The sequence below is a fragment of the Callithrix jacchus genome, chromosome 3 (genome assembly GCF_049354715.1).
Source record: "Callithrix jacchus isolate 240 chromosome 3, calJac240_pri, whole genome shotgun sequence".
NCBI lineage: Eukaryota > Metazoa > Chordata > Mammalia > Primates > Cebidae > Callithrix > Callithrix jacchus.
Window position 1 is genome coordinate 8,203,057 of NC_133504.1, and position 20,978 is coordinate 8,224,034.

Consider the following 20,978-nt stretch of genomic DNA (forward strand, 5'->3'; position numbering starts at 1 on the left):
AAACCATGAGAAATCTACTCCCACGATCCAGTCACCTCCCATCAGGCCCTACCTCCAACGCTGGAGATTACATTTCAACATGAGATTTAGATGGGACAAACATCCAGACTACATCGTGGGGTCTCAGGTGCCCTCAGCAAGAACAGTTTCCGGGAGATGACGGAGAGTAACGGAGGAAGTGGAGTTCCTGCAGGCTACAGCTTTCAGCAAGTCTGGCTGGGAAGGGAAGAGGAGACAACCAAAGCTGCTGAGGGATTCTGGCTGAAGGATGGCTTTGAGAGGGTGAAGAAAAGGAGTTTAATGCCATCTGTTTGTATTTCTTTTGTGGTTTTGGTTTCGTTTTGAGAGTTTCCAGTGATTATATATTAAGACAAAATAATTTATTACTAGAAATGGTGGAAGAACATTTTAAAATCAGGAAATAACTAGTAAAGATACCAAATAGGAAAGAAGGATGAAATAGAAAAGTTATTAAGAGGTATCTATAGGGGTGGTGGTATCCAGAGGAATGCCTCTTTCACTGAGAAAGAGGAGAGAGAGCGGTAAAGAGTTTGTAGGTGTTGAGAGGGAAGCTGAGAGGATTCCTTTTCTCATGTTGGTACAAGTAGAGCTTATTTCTGTTGACCTAGGATGGCAAGGTTGGTTTCTGGTTTCCCAAATACTACTTTAAGGAAAGAAAGCTACATAATTATTTATCTAAAGCAAGTAAAGAAGTGAGAGTTAAATAGTTAATACATTTCAGATATTTCACTGACTTGTTTATTTGCAATTACATAAGGGTGAGACAGTGCTTGAAATGAACTTAATTTTACCAAAATTAGTTCATTTCATCACCATTACAGATGACATTTGGTTGTCAGTTACTGATACACAATAAAACCTGGTATATACAGTATATCAATATATATTTATTAGAAAACACAAAATTAAAAGCTAATTTAAAAACATAATCATTGATTCTTCATAGAACTTTTAGAAACTTTCAAGGAGAGAGAAATAATATCTCTACAAATAAGTCACGTTTCTTCTGGTCATATAAAAGAGGCTGAGGCAACAAACTGTAGAAACTATTATTTGTATTTATGTTGAACTAACAATGTACAGTACACACAGAAGGTGGTTCCCAAACTGTGCATGACAGGTATTCTATTGAAACAGATCCGTGACCGTACGTGCTCACTGGACTTTAGAGTGCTTACGCTCCTTTCTGCCCTTCTATCTCACCCACCTGGAAGATGGTGCCTCACAGCCAATAATCCAGGCTTTTTTGACCTCTTGAGAAACACATCATCTAGCTACACAAGGGCAGCTGCAAGCCATCACCAATGAGTGAGTATCAAATGAAACCCTTTGCTACAGTAATACTGTTCCTAAAGACATTACAGAGTATTGCATATAAAATGTTTAAATATAAGAATAGATCTAAAAGAAATAAGATAAAGAATAAATTCATTATGTATTCCCCAAAATCTATAAAAATAATTATTTTTAAGTGAATAAGCAAAATAAATATTATATGACATCATCTGAATAAATTTTTAAAGTAGAGAGCTAGATAGTCATATAAACACGTACAAACACACACAACGGTATAAAAATACTTCCAAGTGTGTTTTTTGAGAGTCATTCACAGCCACAGTAATCCTCTGCCCTAGACTTACCATGTCAGAGATGTGAAAGATCTAAAAGCTGTTAAGAGGTTTTCCCCTTCCAAAGACAAAGAAATCAGGAAACAGAAAGAAGGGGTTTAGGACTTTTCCCAGCTATGCTGTCTTCCACAGCCACTGATGAGGGCCAACCCCTCTCCAATCCCAGTCCAGAAACCACACTGTGTCAATGCCCAAGTCTTTCCGTGGCAAACATAAGGAAAGGAGGAGCCCAGTCAGAAGGTGCAGTGGCCATGGAAAGACAAGCCCAACAGCTCTGATCCCCACAGGCTCCGAGACCTGTGCTAAAGGACAATCCTCCTTCCTCAGCAGGCAGGCACACAGGCACACGGGTCAGACACCCCTTCTCCCTCTCCATCCCCTTAAGGACAACCCTATGTACATGTTCCAAATACTAAAACAGCCAATTCAGTTAAATACTGGTCACTAAGAAAATGGGGTTTAAAATAAGGAAATCACTTTGTAAAATGTTTATCCTTCCGTGTGACTAGGTTTTTGGGGACTGCTTTTCTGGTATGTTTGCTTTTACCAAAAAGGAAAACTTACTGTTGATGTGATCGATGTAGTAGACACCAATCTGAGGGTCAAACCCTGCTTCCCATCCCCACGGCAGCTCATCCCCAACACAATCAGCAAATGACAAGGGCTTCGTTAACCTACAACAAACCAGAATAGACACACCAGTGATTCTTTCCGTCAAACTGCATATGTCAAAATTCAGCACCCTAACCACAAGTTAAGTGTCTAGGTTGCATTTAAAATCTTAAAGAAAAACAAAAAGGATAAAACAGAGAGGTGTATATCCAAAAAAGTAGGATAAGCCATAATACCCTTTTGAAAGTTCACTCCCTAATAACTGGAGATAAATCTATACGATAAATAAATAAAGACATCCTAAATCAGGGAAAACGGCAAGTTGTGAGTCAGGAAGCCTGGGATCTAGCTCTAGCTCTGCAGTGAAACAGATACCCCATTAAAAAGAAAAATGGTTCCCAGGGTTCAAATACTGGTATCATGAAAATCCTATCAGTAGCTTTGAGACAAGATCTGCATCAGGTGACACCAGTTTCAGACTGAATACTCCTATATAAATTAACTAAAACACTCAACTGTGAAGTCTACTATAAGTTCTCCTTGAGAGGAAAGACAATTTTTTTATAAGTATCTTATACATAACAGTCACCCAACAAAATTTTTAACTGAACCAAATACATAAAGTATTCATTCACATATCAATGTGATCTCATCTTTTGAAATTGCTTTATACCCTCGCTTAAGACCATTTTTTCTTTAAGACGCTTTCTCTGTAGGACTTTTCTCTTTAAAACTAACGAAGAAACTACATAGTTTCCTAAGCAGAGCACAGGTTTCAGACTTAATTACAATAGATTTTTTTTTTCTCACATCCTTGCATTTTGTTTTTGAGATTCTCCTTGTCTACTGGAGCAGCCATGGGCAGGTTAACACCACAGATGCCTTGCTGGAGTGCGGCCACCATCAGTCAACACATTTTGTAATTTAATGCACTGGCACCACTAGCATGGTTCTTACATAGAAAATCCCCTGGAATCCCTTTTATCCATGCTAATGACTATCTTTATTTTTTTTTTATTTTTTTTTCCTACTATATTATTTTATTTATATAGCATCTTTTCAAAGCCAAAACTATATGGATAGAAAACACAGCAATGCTTGTAAGGGGCTGGGGTGGAAGAAGGAGTTGCCTGCAAGGAGCCTCAAGGAACTTCTCTGGGTGACAAAACTGTTCTGTTTGTTTTTTAAATTTTAAATTCTTTTTTTTTTTTTTTTAATTTTTTATTGGATTTTAGGTTTTGGGGTACATGAGCAGAGCATGCAAGACAGTTGCGTAGGTACACACATGGCAGTGTGCTTTGCTTTTCTTCTCCCCTTCACCCACATTTGGCATTTCTCCCCAGGCTATCCCTCCCCACCACCCCTCCCACTGGCCCTCCCCTTTTCCCCCCAATACACCCCAGTGTTTAGTACTCCCCTTTCTGTGTCCATGTGTTCTCATTTTTCATCACCCACCTATGAGTGAGAATATGCGGTGTTTCATTTTCTGTTCTTGTGTCAGTTTGCTGAGGATGATGTTCTCCAGATTCATCCATGTCCCTACAAACGACACAAACTCATCATTTCTGATTGCTGCATAATATTCCATGGTGTATATGTGCCACATTTTTCCAATCCAGTCTATTATCAATGGGCATTTGGGTTGATTCCAGGTCTTTGCTATTGTAAACAGTGCTGCAATGAACATTCGTGTACATGTGTCCTTATAGTAGAACGATTTATAGTCTTTTGGATATATACCCAGTAATGGGATTGCTGGGTCAAATGGAATTTCTATTTCTAAGGCCTTGAGGAATCGCCACACTGTCTTCCACAATGGTTGAACTAATTTACACTTCCACCAACAGTGTAAAAGTGTTCCTTTTTCTCCACATCCTTTCCAGCATCTGTGGTCTCCAGATTTTTTAATGATCGCCATTCTAACTGGCGTGAGATGGTATCTCAATGTGGTTTTGATTTGCATCTCTCTGATGACCAGTGACGATGAGCATTTTTTCATATGATTGTTGGCCTCATATATGTCTTCTTTCGTAAAGTATCTGTTCATATCCTTTGCCCACTTTTGAATGGGCTTGTTTTTTTCCTGTAAATCTGTTTGAGTTCTTTTTAAATTCTGGATATCAGCCCTTTGTCAGATGGGTAGACTGCGAAAATTTTTTCCCATTCTGTTCGTTGCCGATCCACTCTAGTGACTGTTTCTTTTGCCGTGCAGAAGCTGTGGAGTTTCATTAGGTCCCATTTGTCTATTTTGGCTTTTGTTGCCAATGCTTTTGGTGTTTTGTTCATGAAGTCCTTGACTACTCCTATGTCCTGGATAGTTTTGCCTAGATTTCCTTCTAGGGTTTTTATGGTGCCAGGTCTTATGTTTAAGTCTGTAATCCATCTGGAGTTAATTTTAGTGTAAGGTGTCAGGAAGGGGTCCAGTTTCTGCTTTCTGCACATGGCTAGCCAGTTTTCCCAATACCATTTGTTAAACATGGAATCCTTTCCCCATTGCTTGTTTTTGTCGGGTTTATCAAAGATTGTATAGTTGTATGTATGTTGTGTTGCCTCTGGTGCCTCTGTTTTGTTCCATTGGTCTATATCTCTGTTTTGGTACCAGTACCATGCTGTTTTGATTACTGTAGCCTTGTAGTATAGTTTGAAATCCGGTAGTGTGATGCCCCCCACTGTGTTCTTTTTGCTTAGAATTGACTTGGCTATGCGGGCTCTCTTTTGGTTCCATATGAAGTTCATGGTGGTTTTTTCCAGTTCTATGAAGAAAGTTAATGGTAGCTTGATGGGGATAGCGTTGATTCTGTAAATTACCTTGGGCAGTATAGCCATTTTCACGATATTAATTCTTCCTAACCATGAACATGGAATGTTTCTCCATCTGTTTGTGTCCTCTCTGATTTCGCTGAGCAGTGGTTTGTAGTTCTCCTTGAAGAGGTCCCTTACGTTCCTTGTGAGTTGTATTCCAAGGTATTTTATTCTTTTTGTAGCAATTGCGAATGGCAGTTCGTTCTTGATTTGGCTTTCTTTAAGTCTGTTATTGGTGTAGACGAATGCGTGTGATTTTTGCACATTGTTTTTATATCCTGAGACTTTCCTGAAGTTGCTTATCAGTTTCAGGAGTTTTTGGGCTGAGGCAATGGGGTCTTCTAGGTATACTATCATGTCGTCTGAAAATAGAGACAATTTGCCTTCCACCTTTCCTATTTGAATACCCTTTATTTCTTTTTCTTGCCTGATTGCTCTGGCTAGAACTTACAGTACTATATTGAATAGGAGTGGTGAAAGAGGGCATCCTTGTCTAGTGCCAGATTTCAAAGGGAATGCTTCCAGTTTTTGCCCATTCAGTATGATATTGGCTGTTGGTTTGTCACAAATACCTTTTATCACTTTGAGATACGTTCCATCGATACCGAGTTTATTGAGGGTTTTTAGCATAAAGGGCTGTTGAATTTTGTCAAATGCCTTCTCTGCGTCAATTGAGATAATCATGTGGTTTTTGTTTTTGGTTCTGTTTATGGGGTGAATTACGTTGATAGACTTGCGTATGTTGAACCAGCCTTGCATCCCCGGGATGAATCCTACTTGATCATGATGAATAAGTTTTTTGATTTGCTGTTGCAATCGGCTTGCCAATATTTTATTGAAGATTTTTGCATCTATATTCATCATGGATATTGGCCTGAAGTTTTCTTTTCTCGTTGGGTCTCTGCGGGTTTTGGTATCAGAATGATGTTGGTCTCGTAAAATGATTTGGGAAGGATTCCCTCTTTTTGGATTGTTTGAAATAGTTTTAGAAGGAATGGTACCAGCTCCTCCTTGTGTGCCTGGTAGAATTCGGCTGTGAACCCGTCTGGACCTGGGCTTTTTTTGTGTGGTAGGCTCTTAATTGCTGCCTCAACTTCAGATCTTGTTATTGGTCTATTCATAGTTTCAGCTTCCTCCTGGTTTAGGCTTGGGAGGACACAGGAGTCCAGGAATTTATCCATTTCTTCCAGGTTTACTAGTTTATGTGCATAGAGTTGTTTGTAATATTCTCTGATGATGGTTTGAATTTCTGTGGAATCTGTGGTGATTTCCCCTTTATCATATTTTATTGCATCTATTTGGTTGTTCTCTCTTTTCTTTTTAATCAATCTGGCTAGTGGTCTGTCTATTTTGTTGATCTTTTCAAAAAACCAGCTCTTGGATTTATTGATTTTTTGAAGGGTTTTTCGTGTCTCAATCTCCTTCAGCTCAGCTCTGATCTTAGTTATTTCTTGTCTTCTGCTGGGTTTTGAGTTTTTTTGATCTTGCTCCTCTAGCTCTTTCAATTTTGATGAGAGGGTGTCAATTTTGGATCTCTCCATTCTCCTCATATGGGCACTTATTGCTATATACTTTCCTCTAGAGACTGCTTTAAATGTGTCCCAGAGGTTCTGGCACGTTGTGTCTTCGTTCTCATTGGTTTCGAAGAACTTCTTTATTTCTGCTTTCATTTCATTGTTTACCCAGTCAACATTGAAGAACCAGTTGTTCAGTTTCCATGAAGCTGTGCGGTTCTGGGTCGGTTTCTGAATTCTGAGTTCTAACTTGATTGCACTATGGACTGAGAGGCTGTTTGTTATGATTTCAGTTGTTTTGCATTTGTTGAGCAGTGCTTTACTTCCAATTATGTGGTCAATTTTAGAGTAGGTGTGATGTGGTGCTGAGAAGAATGTGTATTCTGTGGATTTGGGGTGGAGAGTTCTGTAAATGTCTATCAGGTTTGCTTGCTCCAGGTCTGAGTTCAAGCCCTGGATATCCTTGTTGATTTTCTGTCTGGTTGATCTGTCTAGTATTGACAGCGGAGTGTTAAAGTCTCCCACTATTATTGTGTGGGAGTCTAAGTCCTTTTGTAAGTCATTAAGAACTTGCCTTATGTATCTGGGTGCTCCTGCATTGGGTCCATATATGTTTAGGATCGTTAGCTCTTCTTGTTGTATCGATCCTTTTACCATTATGTAATGGCCTTCTTTGTCTCTTTTGATCTTTGTTGCTTTAAAGTCTATTTTATCAGAGATGAGAATTGCAACTCCTGCTTTTTTCTGCTTTCCGTTTGCTTGGTAAATCTTCCTCCATCCCTTTATTTTGAGCCTTTGTGTATCCTTGCATGTGAGATGGGTTTCCTGTATACAGCACACTGATGGGTTTTGGATTTTTATCCAATTTGCCAGTCTGTGTCTTTTGATTGGTGCATTTAGTCCATTTACATTTAGGGTTAATATTGTTATGTGTGAATTTGATACTGCCATTTTGATGCTAAGTGGCTGTTTTGCCTGTTAGTTGTTGTAGATTCTTCATTATGTTGATGCTCTTTAGCATTCAGTGTGATTTTGGAATGGCTGGTACTGGTTGATCCTTTCTGTGTGTAGTGCCTCTTTTAGGAGCTCTTGTAAAGCAGGCCTGGTGGTGACAAAATCTCTGAGTACTTGCTTGTTCGCAAAGGATTTTATTCTTCCTTCACTTCTGAAGCTCAGTTTGGCTGGATATGAAATTCTGGGTTGAAAGTTCTTTTCTTTAAGAATGTTGAATATTGGCCCCCACTCTCTTCTGACTTGTAGTGTTTCTGCCGAGAGATCTGCTGTGAGTCTGATGGGCTTCCCTTTGTGGGTGACCCGACCTTTCTCTCTGGCTGCCCTTAGTATTCTCTCCTTTATTTCAACCCTGTTTAATCTGACGATTATGTGCTTGGGGTTGCTCTTCTTGCGGAATATCTTTGTGGTGTTCTCTGTATTTCCTGCAATTGAGTGTTGGCCTGTCTTGCTAGGTGGGGGAAGTTTTCCTGGATGATGTCCTGAAGAGTATTTTCCAGCTTCGATTCATTCTCTTCGTCCCCTTCTGGTACACCTATCAAACGTAGGTTAGGTCTTTTCACATAGTCCCACATTTCTTGGAGACTTTGTTCATTCCTTTTTGCGCTTTTTTCTCTGATCTTGGTTTCTCGTTTTATTTCATTGAGTTGGTCTTCGACTTCAGATATTCTTTCTTCTGCTTGGTCGATTCGGCTATTGACACTTGTGCATGCTTCGCGAAGTTCTCGTATTGTTTTTCAGCTCCTTTAATTCATTCATATTCCTCTCTAAGTTATCCATTCTTGTTATCATTTCCTCGAATCTTTTTTCAAATCCTTTTTCAAGGTTCTTAGTTTCTTTGCATTGATTTAATACATGATCTTTTAGCTCACAAAAGTTTCTCATTATCCACCTTCTGAAGTCTAATTCCGTCATTTCATCACAGTCATTCTCCGTCCAGCTTTCTTCCCTTGCTGATGAGGAGTTTTGGTCCTTTCTAGGAGGCGAGGTGTTCTGGTTTCGGGTGTTTTCCTCCTTTTTGCGCTGGTTTCTTCCCATCTTTGTGGATTTGTCCGCTGGTCGTCTGCGTAGTTGCTGACTTTTCGATTGGGTCTCTGAGTGGACACCCAGAATGTTGATGATGAAGTATTTCTGTTGCTTGGTTTTCCTTCTACCAGTCTAGCCCCTTCGCTGTACAACTGCTGAAGTCCGCTCCAGATCCTGGTTGTCTGGGGTGCACCTCTAGCAGCTGTGGCACAGCGAGGGATGCTACCAGTTTCTTTTTCTGCTATCTTTGTCCCAGGATGATGCCTGCCTAATGTCAGTCTTTTGGATATAGAGGGGTCAGGGAGCTGCTTGAGGAGACAGTTTGTACTTTATAGGAGCTTAATTGCTGAGCTGTGAGCTCTGTTGTTCATTCAGGGCTGTTAGGCTGCTATGTTTGATTCTGCTGCAACAGAGCTCATTTAAAAAAACCCTTTTTTTCTCAAATGCTCTGTGTTGAGGGGTTTGGGCTTTATTTTTGGATGTCCGTTAAGGTCCTGCCCAGCTAGGACGCAGTCTAGCCACTGTCTGCCTGCCGAGGCTCCGCCCTGCTGTTGTGAGGCTCACCCTGGCTCTGCTGTTCTGCGGTGTTCTCCGCCACGCCCTGCGGCGGAGTCTCTCTGTTGTAGCGGGTTGCCTCGGCAACGGCAGCCTGCATCAGCAGTGGGCGTGTATCTCAGTAGGGACGGGTTGCGTCGGCAACAGCTGGCTGCGTCAGCAATGGGCGTGTATCTCAGTTGGGGCGGGTTGCCTCAGTAATGGTGGCCGCCCCTCCCCCTCAGAGCGTCTCGGGCCGTCTGCACGGGGCTTGTTTGAAATCACGGTTTTGTTCGTCCCACTGGGCCACCCCTAACGCTCTGTCCCTGCAATCCCCTGGGCTGGCCCACTGTCCAAGTCTAGCTCAGTCTCAAGTCCAGCCCTCTCACGTCTCCGGTTGCCGGTTCAACGGGGCACCCGGACAAGCGCGCCCTGTGGGGAGCGCTGGGTAGGGCCGGCCGCCACCGCCCCAGCTGCCGGCTTCACCAGGCGGAGGTTCTGCCTGGTGTCCCGCGTATCCTCTTCACTTGGGAATTTCCCCGTTCCGTGGGCAACAAAGATCAGTCTGGAAATGCAGCTCAGACTCACCTCTCCGCGGTCACAATGAGAGCTCCAATCCTGGGTTGTTCTCACAGCGCCATCTTGAGTCCTCTCGCTAATGACTATCAAAGATCCCATAGTTCAATTGAACTACAGGTCATTTTCAGAATCACATCATTCATTGGAATAACAAAGTACATCACCCACCCTTCAGAATGCTGAAGAATGATATAAAAAGGAGGAAAATTCTTTTTTTCCAGGCCTACTCTGCAGTAGTCCTCCAAGGACACAAAACACCAATAGATGAAAGGAAGGGTCTACTTTTCTCTCAACCTTCCCATAGCATGAAATCTCTCTTTCTGGGGATGGCTCCAAAGAAGACACTGGCCTTCCAAACTAGATGAGCAGACAGAAGCAATAATGAGGGTAACCCGCTCTACCACTGACTCACTGTGAGACCACATACTGGGCACCTCTTCCTACCTCGGTTTCCTTCTCTTTTGAATGGTCATTATACCTTTATATACTCTCCCTACAATTTAACTAGCTCCTAAAATTAAACTCAGGATAAGACAAATTTAACTTGGAAGAGCAGCCAAGATGTTCTAAGTAGTCAATAAATGTCAGTGATTATTAACACAGGCATATGTGAATTCTCTCATTTATCCCTCAGAGCAATCAAATCAGGTAGCACAGTACAGAACTGTGGTTCTCACAATATAGTTTCCAGAACCAGCAGCATCAGATTCGACATCTGGATCTGATTATAAATACAAATTCTGGTTGGGCACAGTGGCTCACGCTGTAATTACAACACTTTGGGAGGCTGAGGCAGAAGGATGGGTTAAGACCAGGAGTTCAAGACTAGCCTGGGCAACACAGTGAGACCTTCTCTCTACAAAAAATAAAAAATTAGCCAGGCATGGTGGCTCATGCCTGTAATATCAGCACTCTGGGAAGCCAAGGTGGGAGCATCACTTGAGTCCAGGAGTTCAACACTGCAGTGAACCATGATTGCATCACTGCATTCCAGCCTGGGCAACAGAGTGAGACCCTGTCTCTAGAAAAACTGAAATGTTTAAAAAAAAAGAAATACAAATTCTTGAGCCCTGTTGTGGAATGAGAAACTCTAGGTCCCAGCAATGTATGCTTTCCAGGTAATTCTGCTGCACACTAAAGTGTGGGAACGATGGGCTTAGAAGAGCTTGAAATTTGGCATCAAAGAGAACGGGGCTCCAATATTTATTCTTCCACTTACTCACTATACAACCTAGAGCAAGTTATTAGCCTTAAAAGCCCCTGTTTCCTCTTTTTTTAAGGTGGTAAGACGATGATTAAGTTTAGAAGAAAACTAAACAGTATAATGCCCAAGAGGCTTCCATATCTGACAGGTGAGTAAAATGAATCTCAAACATGCTAGGCAATGTGCTCAAATATGTCAACTTGCCATGTTTTCTTTGTAAACATGGAGTTTATTTGAACTCAATCTGAGTTCAAATGCAAACATTTTTATTCTTAGAATTGTGCTCAAATTCTGCCTTATATCAAAAACTGTCCAGGAAAACTGATTTTCCTTTTGACAAAGAATGAGATACCGTATCAAAAATCCCTATACCCTTGGACACCTCCTTGTCTACATACACGGTCTCTTTGACTACCTCAATAAAGCAACTAGATAAGAGCTTCTGTGCCGGGACACACTCTGTATCACTGTTTGGTGATTCTCTTTCACTAACTCCTTTATCAATGCTGTCTAAAAGGCACATGCATCCTAAAGAAATGAAGAAGGAGGAAACATGAGAACGTTAAGTTTAAGTGACAAGAGACATATTAGACTAGTACTACCCAGGCACCGATTCAATCTGCTTAAGCATGAGTATGACAGGAATACATTTATTGCTTTTAGAATAAGAACTTATAAAAGCTTCAGAGCATGTGCTATGATTACAAGTTAATAGTAACTTGATTACGTTTGGAAATAATCCAGTTTGTTCCACTGATTAGCAGATAAGCATTTATCTGTCACTATTTTAAGACTAGAATTACATCTATAAGTATACATGTAATTGTGAACTCTGAAAAATTCAGAAAATTCCACTCCTAAAATGTTTAATATAAAAATTTCTTTGCAGTGTTACTTCAAATATCAATTTAATACTTTATTTTCTATATATGGATAAATACGTATCTTTTCTCTACACTCTATCAATAAGTAAAACCATTACATACATATTTGTAAATATTAAAATTTTAGAACTGAATTTTTATGCAAATTATAAAATATAAATAGAATAACATTCTCAGATTCCAAACGAATTAAGCACCCAATTACGGTACTATCCTGATAAAAAGAAAATATTACTATGATGAACTAAAAAGTAACATAAAGCAAAAAGAACAGATGTATTCCAAAATTACAAACAACATACATTAAAACAAATACGGGGAACTGAAATGTTAATTAACTTTTAAATTTCTTCCTTTTGTTGTACACAAGGAATCTCTTACACATTCAAGCTTTCTTTGATGTTAAGAAAGTAACAAATAGTTTGTTTTTTTTTGTTGGTTCCCTGCAAAGGAGCAACAACTTAGAACAACAACAACAAATCCTGGAATTAACTAGAGTCTTTATGCTAAATTCCAGAGATTTCTCTTTACTTAAAAAGTCTTCCTTTGCACCATGCCTAATATGAAGAAAATGGTAATTTACTGCAGCACTTTGCCAAGTTTATATACAAAATTTAACTCTGCACCATATTTCCTCTCCTTGTTGGCATTATATCAGTCTTTTACAGTCATTTAATATTTATTGTCAATGCATAGATACTTGTCCTATGACATGAGATGACACACAGTGATATATTTGTTCACTTCATAATTACATGATGAATACTGTGTACACGTGTACAAGCACAATTCCAGAAAATCTGACTTCGTGCTAATTGCACTAAATGAATAAGCACTTGAAAAAAACATTTCAGATTACTGAAACTCTTGCCACAATTCAGAAGCTCCCAAATACAGTTTAGCACAAACATTAAAAGTCTTAATTTTTACTTTGTAGCATCTGTTGCTCTCATTGTTTAGCTAACATAAAGCCCTGCTCATATTGTCAACTGCCTATGATCACTATAGAATCTGCTCACAGAAACATTACTGAATTGCTCTAAGAGAACAGGGAGGAAGTAGAGATGTGTTTCACAATTTGAATTTTAAAGCGAAGACAAAGTACTAGAAATCTTTCTATAGTCCTAAAAGAATCTTCATTTATAATGATGTCAATTAGTTTCCTCAAAACAGTTTTTTTTTTTTTGAGACAGAGTCTTGCTCTGTCACCCAGCCTGGAGTGCAGTGGCACGATCTCAGCTCACTACAACCTCCACCTTCCTAGTTCAAGCAAGTGATTCTGCGATCACTTTTGGATTACAGGCACACGCCACCACACCCAGCTACATTTTTTTGTATTTTTAGTAGAGACTGGATTTCACCATGTTGGCCAAACTGGTCTCGAACTCCTGACCTCAGGCAATCCTCCTGCCTTGGCCTCCCAAAGTGCTGGCCTGAGCTACCATGCCAGGCCAACAACTTCTATCTATTACTAGATAGGGAAACTACCAACACAAAGAAACAAATAAAGGAGAATAATAGGAAAGAGTGGATGGAAGCAACTAGAAAAAAATGGCTTTAAGAAAAATTGTACAAACTGCTTCAGAAAATAGTAACGAGATTAGTTCCATGTCTGTGAGGAAATTAGCTTAAATTATTACAGAAGTCATATTAGACAGAATTTCCAGAAAATAAGGATTAGATATTACAACAGGTCACAATGGGCCAGGCGTGGTGGCTAACACCTGTAATCCCAGCAATCTGGAAGGCTGAGGCAGGAAAATTGCTTACACCTGGGAGGCAGAGGTTGCAGTGAGCCAAGATCGTGCCGCAGCACTCCAGCCTGGGCAACAGAGCGAGACTCTGTCTCAAAAACAAAACAAAACAAGTCACAATGGGGAGAATCATCTCTTCCTGAAATCATTTTTACCTAAAGACACAAAAAAAAAGAAAAATTAAAAATAGACTGGGCAACATCTGGAAGCTCCAATCTAGCCTCACTTCCATATTCTTTCTGCCACGAGCCCTTTTAGGTATCTGGAAACTTGTATTATTGTTTATTAAAACAGTTACTCAATATCTTAAATATCATTTTATGACATGCTGATTTTTTCAGAAAGGAAAGAAACTAATTTCATTAGTTGTCTATTATGTTCCAAGAATTATGCAAGGTTGTTTCATATGTTACCTCATTTAACCCTAACAACAATCCTTCAAAATGGGTATTGCTGTTCCCAACTTTTACAGATTTAATTCTGTGTATGCACATCCAGAATTTTGTGTTTTATGGAAAACCTAAAACACATGTCACAGAGTCCTGTGTTTCAGACTCTGTGTGCATAGGGGGATATAACAAGGACTTGGTCCTTGCCCTAGAGAGCCAAGGTGAGGACAACCAGGCAGATAACTAACTTGTCACACCAGGACTTGGCCAGGAAGGCCCTGAGCCTGGTGCAATGGGTTAGGAAGGAGACTGTTGCTCCAGCATTTAAACAATTCACCCAGTGCTACAGAGCTGGCAAGAAACATAACTAGGTAGCCTAGCCAGGATCATTTCTTCAGATTAGTTCATGTCATCTTTGCACCTGCTTGGGTCCTCAGACAATTCTCCCCTATATTGGTCCCAGGTCTGGTCTTCCTACAGATGGCATGAGTTTTGTCACCTGGTACCCAAGAGAACTAGTTTGCTACCTCCTCCACATCATGGACTTTCAAATATTTGAACACAACTGTCTTGGCTCCCTGGGCTGCTCCCCCAGACCCACACAACTCACTCTTCTCTGCATGTCTCATATCCCTCCTCCACTCCAGCCTGCCAGTCTCCTGCCATTACCCTAGCCACTCCTCTCTACTCTGCAGTCTCATTCCATCTCTTACCATCTGATACTTATCTCTTCTCATATGGTTAATTTTTTCTCCTTCAGTCTATAAATATATTCAATCTCCCCTCCCTAAAAGAGCCTTCCCTCAGCCAGGCCCAGTGGCTCACGCCTGTAATCCCAGCACTTTGGGAGGCCAAGGTGGGCGGATCACAAGGTCAGGAGTTCAAGACCAGACTAGCCAACATGGTGAAACCCCTTATCTACTAAAAAATGCAAAAATTAGCTGGGCATTGGTGGCTCGAGCCTGTAATCCCAGCTACTCGGGAGGCTGAGGTAGGAGAATTGCTTGAACCAGGACCCAGGAGGCAGAGGTTGCAGTGAGCTGAGATCATGCCACTGCAGTCCAGCTTGGGCTACAGAGCAAGAGAGACTCCATCTCAAACAAAACAAAAAAGCCTTTCCTCAAACCCTCTGACTCTTCTTTTGCCATTCACTTACTAACCGTTCCTAGCCATTCCCTCATCCTAACCTAGAGGCTTTAAACAGGAAGACTTTAGGAGGCCCTATCATAGAATTTCCCCTCTGCCACCTAACACTTAATTCTATAGTTACTTCATGAATACACTCTGGAAAGACAGTATCTGTGGGTGATTTGCCTGTGAAAGGGCACAAGTTCATGCTGTTGGATTGTGAGATCCAGATAGATTACTGCAAAAGCTTCAATGCTCACCATATTCTATGTTAAAGAAAAAGTCAAATTTTACATACAGCAATTACACTAATAATATAAAACACTTACTGAATGCTTATGTACCACACGTGTTCTAATATATATAAACGTGTGAGTTAAATCCTCATAAACTCTGCAAAGTAGATATACTTTCTCCATTTGAATAGCCTGTGCAGGAAATAAAAGACTCCTCTTCACAGAAGCCCGTGTTTGGGTCACGCACACGTCTCTCTGCAGTCAACATCTCTGCCGTGTTGGCCTTCACACTAAAAACCTTCACAACGTTGGCTCTGAAGTAGTAAAACACAAAGTCTAGTCACAAATAAGAGGAAACATAGCTCGTGAAAAGCAAGGCCAAAAAAACAGAAAAGCACAAATAAAAGGAAAATATACTTCATGGGTATGTGCCTCTTAAATTACTTCAGTATTTGGCCAAAGATCACAAGTAGCTTTTGAAAAATGCTTTCCTCTTGTTTACATGATTTTTAAACTGAACAGCAGTTTCTAGGTAAAACTATATGATGTATGCTTTCTTAAACAGGAGGTTATAACATGATTTCAACTTAATTGTTCATATTGTCTGACTACCTAAGCTGAAAGAATTTGGTGCTAATGAGACCAACGCTGTGGATTACAACTCCCACAAAGGCTGTTTATCGTATAATCAACCTGAGAATCTTGGTTTACAGCAGTGGTTCTGACACCTACGTGTGCCTCCAATCTGACTCAACTGAAAGGCTTGTAAAAACAGACTGTTGGGGTCACCCTCAAAGTTTCTGACTCAGTAGACATGGGAAGGACCTGAGGATTTACATCTCTAAGTTCTGAGGCAATACTGATCAGTAAACTTCAGGGACCAGAAGTTCACTTTGAGTGCTATTGTTTAAAAAGCATAAATTAGGGGCCGGGCGCGGTGGCTCACGCCTATAATCCCAGCACTTTGGGAGGACGAGGCGGGTGGATCACGAGGTCAAGAGATCGAGACCATCCTGGTCAACAAGGTGAAACCCCGTCTCTACTAAACATACAAAAAAAATTAGCTGGGGATGGTGGTGCGCGCCTGTAGTCCCAGCTACTCGGGAGGGTGAGGCAGGAGAATTGCTTGAACCCAGGAGGCACAGGTTGTGGTGAGCCAAGATCGTGCCATTGCACTCCAGTCTGGGTAACAACACAGAGACTCTGTCTCAAAAAAAAAAAAAGGGCGGGGGGCATAAATCAGGTTGGATCCCTAATCCAACCAGGTGACGGAAAAATGGAAAACAAGCTAAAAACAAACCTAGAGGCAAAAGAATGTATTTCAGAAGCACCTCTGTTACGAAAATGATGAAATGTTTAAACAGAATTAATAGCTTAACAGTCCTCAAATTTGGAATAGGACTCTTTACTTAATTTTATGTAAACATTTCCTTTCTTCAAAGGATACTTAACTAACTTGAAAATAACTTCAAGAGTATGGCTTTCTTTTTCCTTCATTTTCTCACTTACAAATATTAACAGTACTCAACATCATTAGTTATTATGAAAATGCAAATCAAACCACAGTCAAGTACCAGTTCACACCCACTATAACGGCTATCATTAAAAAAACATATACACAAGACACAAGTGTTGACAAGGATGTGGAGAAATGGGGACTCTGTACATTGTGGGTGGGAACGTAAAATGGTGCATCCTCTGTAGAAAATGGTTTTCCAATTCCTCAATAAGTTAAAATGAAATTACCATATGATCCCACAATACCACTCCTAGGTCTACTTCTAAAGGAAGTGAAAATAGGTACTCGAATAAGTACAGCTGCATTATTCATAACAGCCAAAAGGTGGAAACAGCCCAAATTCCCATCAACAGGTGAATGGATAAAAAATTGTGATATATACATGAAATGGAGTATTAGCCATAAAAAGCAGCGAAGTACTTAACATGCTACAATACAGATGAACCTCCAAAACATTATGCTAAGTGAAAGAAGCCAGGCACAAAAGGCCACATGTTGTATGATTCCACTATACGAAATATCTAGTTCACGAATCCATAAAAACAGAAAGTAGATTAATGGTTGCCTGGTGACAAGGAGAGGGACATATAGAAACTGCTTACTGGGTACCTTGCAGGAGTGGTGAAATGTTCTGAAACTAGATATAAGGGGTTGGTTCCACAACACTGTGGATGTGCTTAATGAATTGATCATTTTTAAATGGTTAATTTACATTAGGTAAATTTCACTTCAGTAAGTTGTTTTAAAAAGGAGTAACACGTATATAATAATGCCCAGAATCTAAGTGAATAAAGTATTTTCACAAAAGATAATAAAAGCATGGGAAAATGTTAAACATCTCTAATAATAAAAAGAAATGCCAAATACAATCAAATAATGAGGTTAAAATTTAATCCTATTAAAGTATCAAGTTTTGTTTGTTTGTTTTTATAGACAGGGTCTTAATGTGCCGCCCAGGCTAGAGTGCAGTGGGACGCTCACTGCAGCCTCAATCTCCAGGGCTGAAGCCATCCTCCCACCTCAGCCACCCAGGGAGCTGGAATGACAGGTGCACACCAACACACTTGGCTAAATTTCTTAGTTTTTCCTTTGTAGGAAAAAAGGGAGGTCTGATGCCCAGGGTGATCTCAAACTCCTGAGCTCAAGTGATCCGACCTCCTTGGCCTCCCAAAGTGCTGAGATTACAGGAATGAGCCACTGCTTCCCACTGTGTTGCTTTGTCTTAGTGATGAAACTCACTCTGGTGAGGATGTGGGGCATCAACTACTTTCATTTATTGCTGGTGACTTTGTAACTCCATATAGTCCTTTTAAGAAACAATTTGGTAGTGTTAAAAATCCATTAAAATGTTGATGTCGGGTGGGGAAGGTAGACAGTTAGGGGAAACAGTGAATTCATGCTGTGCTTAATACCTATATGATGGATTGTTAGGTGCAGCAAGCCACCACGGCACACATTTACCTGTGTAACAAACCTGCACATTACTATACACATACCCCAGAACTTCAAACAAATATTTATTTCTGGGATATTTCAAATAAATATTTATTTTTATTTGAAGTTCTGGGATATGTGTGCGGTAATGTGCAGGTTTGTTACACAGGTAAATGTGTGCCATGGTGGCTTGCTGCACCTATCAATAAAAATAAATATTTAATCCCAGCACTTTGGGAGGCCGAGGCGGATGGATCATGAGGTCAGGAGATCGAGACCATCCTAGTCAACATGGTGAAAACCCCGTCTCTACTAAAAATACAAAAAATTAGCTGGGCATGGTGATGCATGCCTGTAATCCCAGCTACTCAGGAGGCTGAGGCGGGAGAATTGCTTGAACCCAGGAGGCGGAGGTTGTGGTGAGCTGAGATCGCACCATTGCACTCCAGCCTGGGTAACAAGAGCAAAACTCCATCTCAAAAAATAAATAAATAAATATTTAAATTTTTTAAAATGTTGATTCCATTTAACCTAGAAATGCTGTTCTTAATTGTGCTGCATGAACCTTATCCCACCTCCACAGGGATCAGCTGCCACCTAAGGCATGTACTATACTCAGACTCAGCCTCTAGCCCAAACTATGAGCTTCTCAAAGCCAGGGACCCTGCCTTCTTCTCACTCTCTAGCACAATGCCTAATTCATTCCTCATATATAGTCAACACATAATAAATGTTTGAATGGAAGAAGAGTACAAAGGAAGGTAGAAAGAAAACGTCAACTATATCAAGAAAAGGTTGTAATTTATTCTTTCAAAAGTTTTCTATTTCTACAGAAGTAATAGTATACACAATTACTCAAATAACAACACGAAGCTGGTATTAAGGTGTTAGTCGATACCTACGTTTCCTGACAATGGAACAAGATACAAGAAAACCTTTCAATAACTGCATCAAAATCCTTTTTTTTTTTTTGCATCTATTTGATTCTTCTCTTTTCTTTTTTATTAATCTGGCTAGCAGTCTATTTCGTTGATCTTTTCAAAAAGCCAGCTCCTGGATGTATTGATTTTTTGAAGGGTTTTTTGTGTCTCTGTCTCCTTCAGTTCTGCTCTTAGTTATTTTTTGTTTTCTGCTAGCTTTTGAATATTTTTGATCTTGCTCCTCTAGCTCTTTCAATTGTGATGATTGGGTGTCGATTTTAGATCTTTTCTTGCTTCTCATGTGGGCATTTGTTGCCATAAATTTTCCTCTAGACACTGCTTTAAATGTGTCCCAGAGATTCTGGTACGTTGTGTCTTGGTTCTCATTGGTTTTGAAAAACATCTTTATTTCTGCCTTCATTTCATTGTTTATCCAGTCAACATTCAGGAGCCAGTTGTTCAGTTTCCATGAAACTATACAGTTCTGAATTAGTTTATTAATGCGGAGTTCCAATTTGATTGCACTGTGGTCTGACAGACTGTTTGCTATAATTTCTGTTCTTTTGCATTTGCTCAGGAGTGATTTACTTCCAATTACGTGGTCAATTTGAGAGAAGGTGTGATGTGGTGCTGAGAAGAATGTATATTCGGTGGAATTGGTCTGGAGAGTTCTGTAGATGTCTATTAGGTTTGCTTGGTCCAGATCTGAGTTCAAGTACTGGATATCCTTGTTGATTTTCTGTCTCGTTGATCTAATATTGACAGTAGAGTGTTAAAGTCACCCACTATTATTGTGTGGGAGTCTAAGTCTCTCACTATTATTGTGCGGGAGTCTAAGTCTCTTTGTAGGTCACTAAGAACTTGCTTTATGTATCTGGGTGCTCCCGTATTGGGTGTATATATATTTAGGATCGTTAGCTCTTCTTTTTGCATTGTTCCTTTTACCATTATGTAATGCGATTCTTTGTCTCTTTTGATCTTTGTTGGCTGAAAGTCTATTTTATCAGAGACTAGGATTGCAACGCATGCTTTTTTTTTGCTCTCCATTTGCTTGGTAAATCTTCCTCCATCCCTTTATTTTGAGCCTGTGTGTCCTCGCACATGACATAGGTTTCCTGAATACAGCACAATGATGGGTCTTGACTTTTCATCCAATTTGCCAGTCTATGTCTTTTGATTGGGGCATTTAGCCCATTTACATTTAAGGTTAATATTGTTTTGTGTGAATTTGATCCTGCCATTTTGATGCTAGCTGGTTGTTTTGCCCATTAGTTGACGTAGTTTCTTCATTGTGTCGATGGTCTTTACCATTTGGTACATTTTTGGAGTGGCTGGTACTGGTGGTTCCTTTGCATGTTTAGTGCTTCTTTCAGGAGCTCTTGTAAGGCAGGCCTGGTGGTGACAAAATCTCTCAGCAATTGCTTGTTTTAAAAAATTTTATTTCTCTTTCACTTTTGAAGCTTAGTTTGGTTGGATATGAAATTCTAGGTTGAAAGTTCTTTTCTAGGCTGGGTGTGGTGGCTCAGGCCTTTAATCCAAGCACTTTGGAGGCCAAGGCAGGCGGATCACCTGAGGTCAGGAGTTCAAGACCAGCCTGACCAACATGGTAAAACCCCGTCTTTTTTCTTAAAAAAAAAGAAAGTTCTTTTCTTTAAGGATGATGAATATTGCCCCCCCCCCCCTTCCGGCTGTAGGATTTCTGCTGAGAGATCCACTGTGAGTCTGATGGGCTTCCCTTTGTGAGTAACCCAACCTTTCTCTCTGGCTGCCCTTAGCATTTTTT

The 20,978-nt window shown here is 40.2% G+C and overlaps 1 protein-coding gene across 7 annotated transcripts in view; it reads right to left on the reverse strand.

The window, feature by feature from the left end:
- The window catches only part of WWC2 (WW and C2 domain containing 2), a 227,066-nt gene that overhangs the window by 120,962 nt on the left and 85,126 nt on the right, over window positions 1-20,978 (reverse strand). For 3 of the 7 annotated variants that reach the window (XM_035292568.3, XM_035292565.3, XM_054252747.2), the window contains exon 2: window positions 2,214-2,323. The exons of 1 other annotated variant lie outside the window; for it this stretch is intronic. In XM_035292568.3, coding sequence (XP_035148459.3) covers window positions 2,214-2,285 — 72 coding nt within the window. In that variant the 5' untranslated portion in view covers window positions 2,286-2,323. Of the gene's footprint in view, window positions 1-2,213; window positions 2,324-3,716; window positions 3,812-15,415; window positions 15,637-20,978 lie in introns of those variants that run through there. 3 more of the 7 variants (XM_054252748.2, XM_078366190.1, XM_035292566.3) reach the window with 2 other exon arrangements.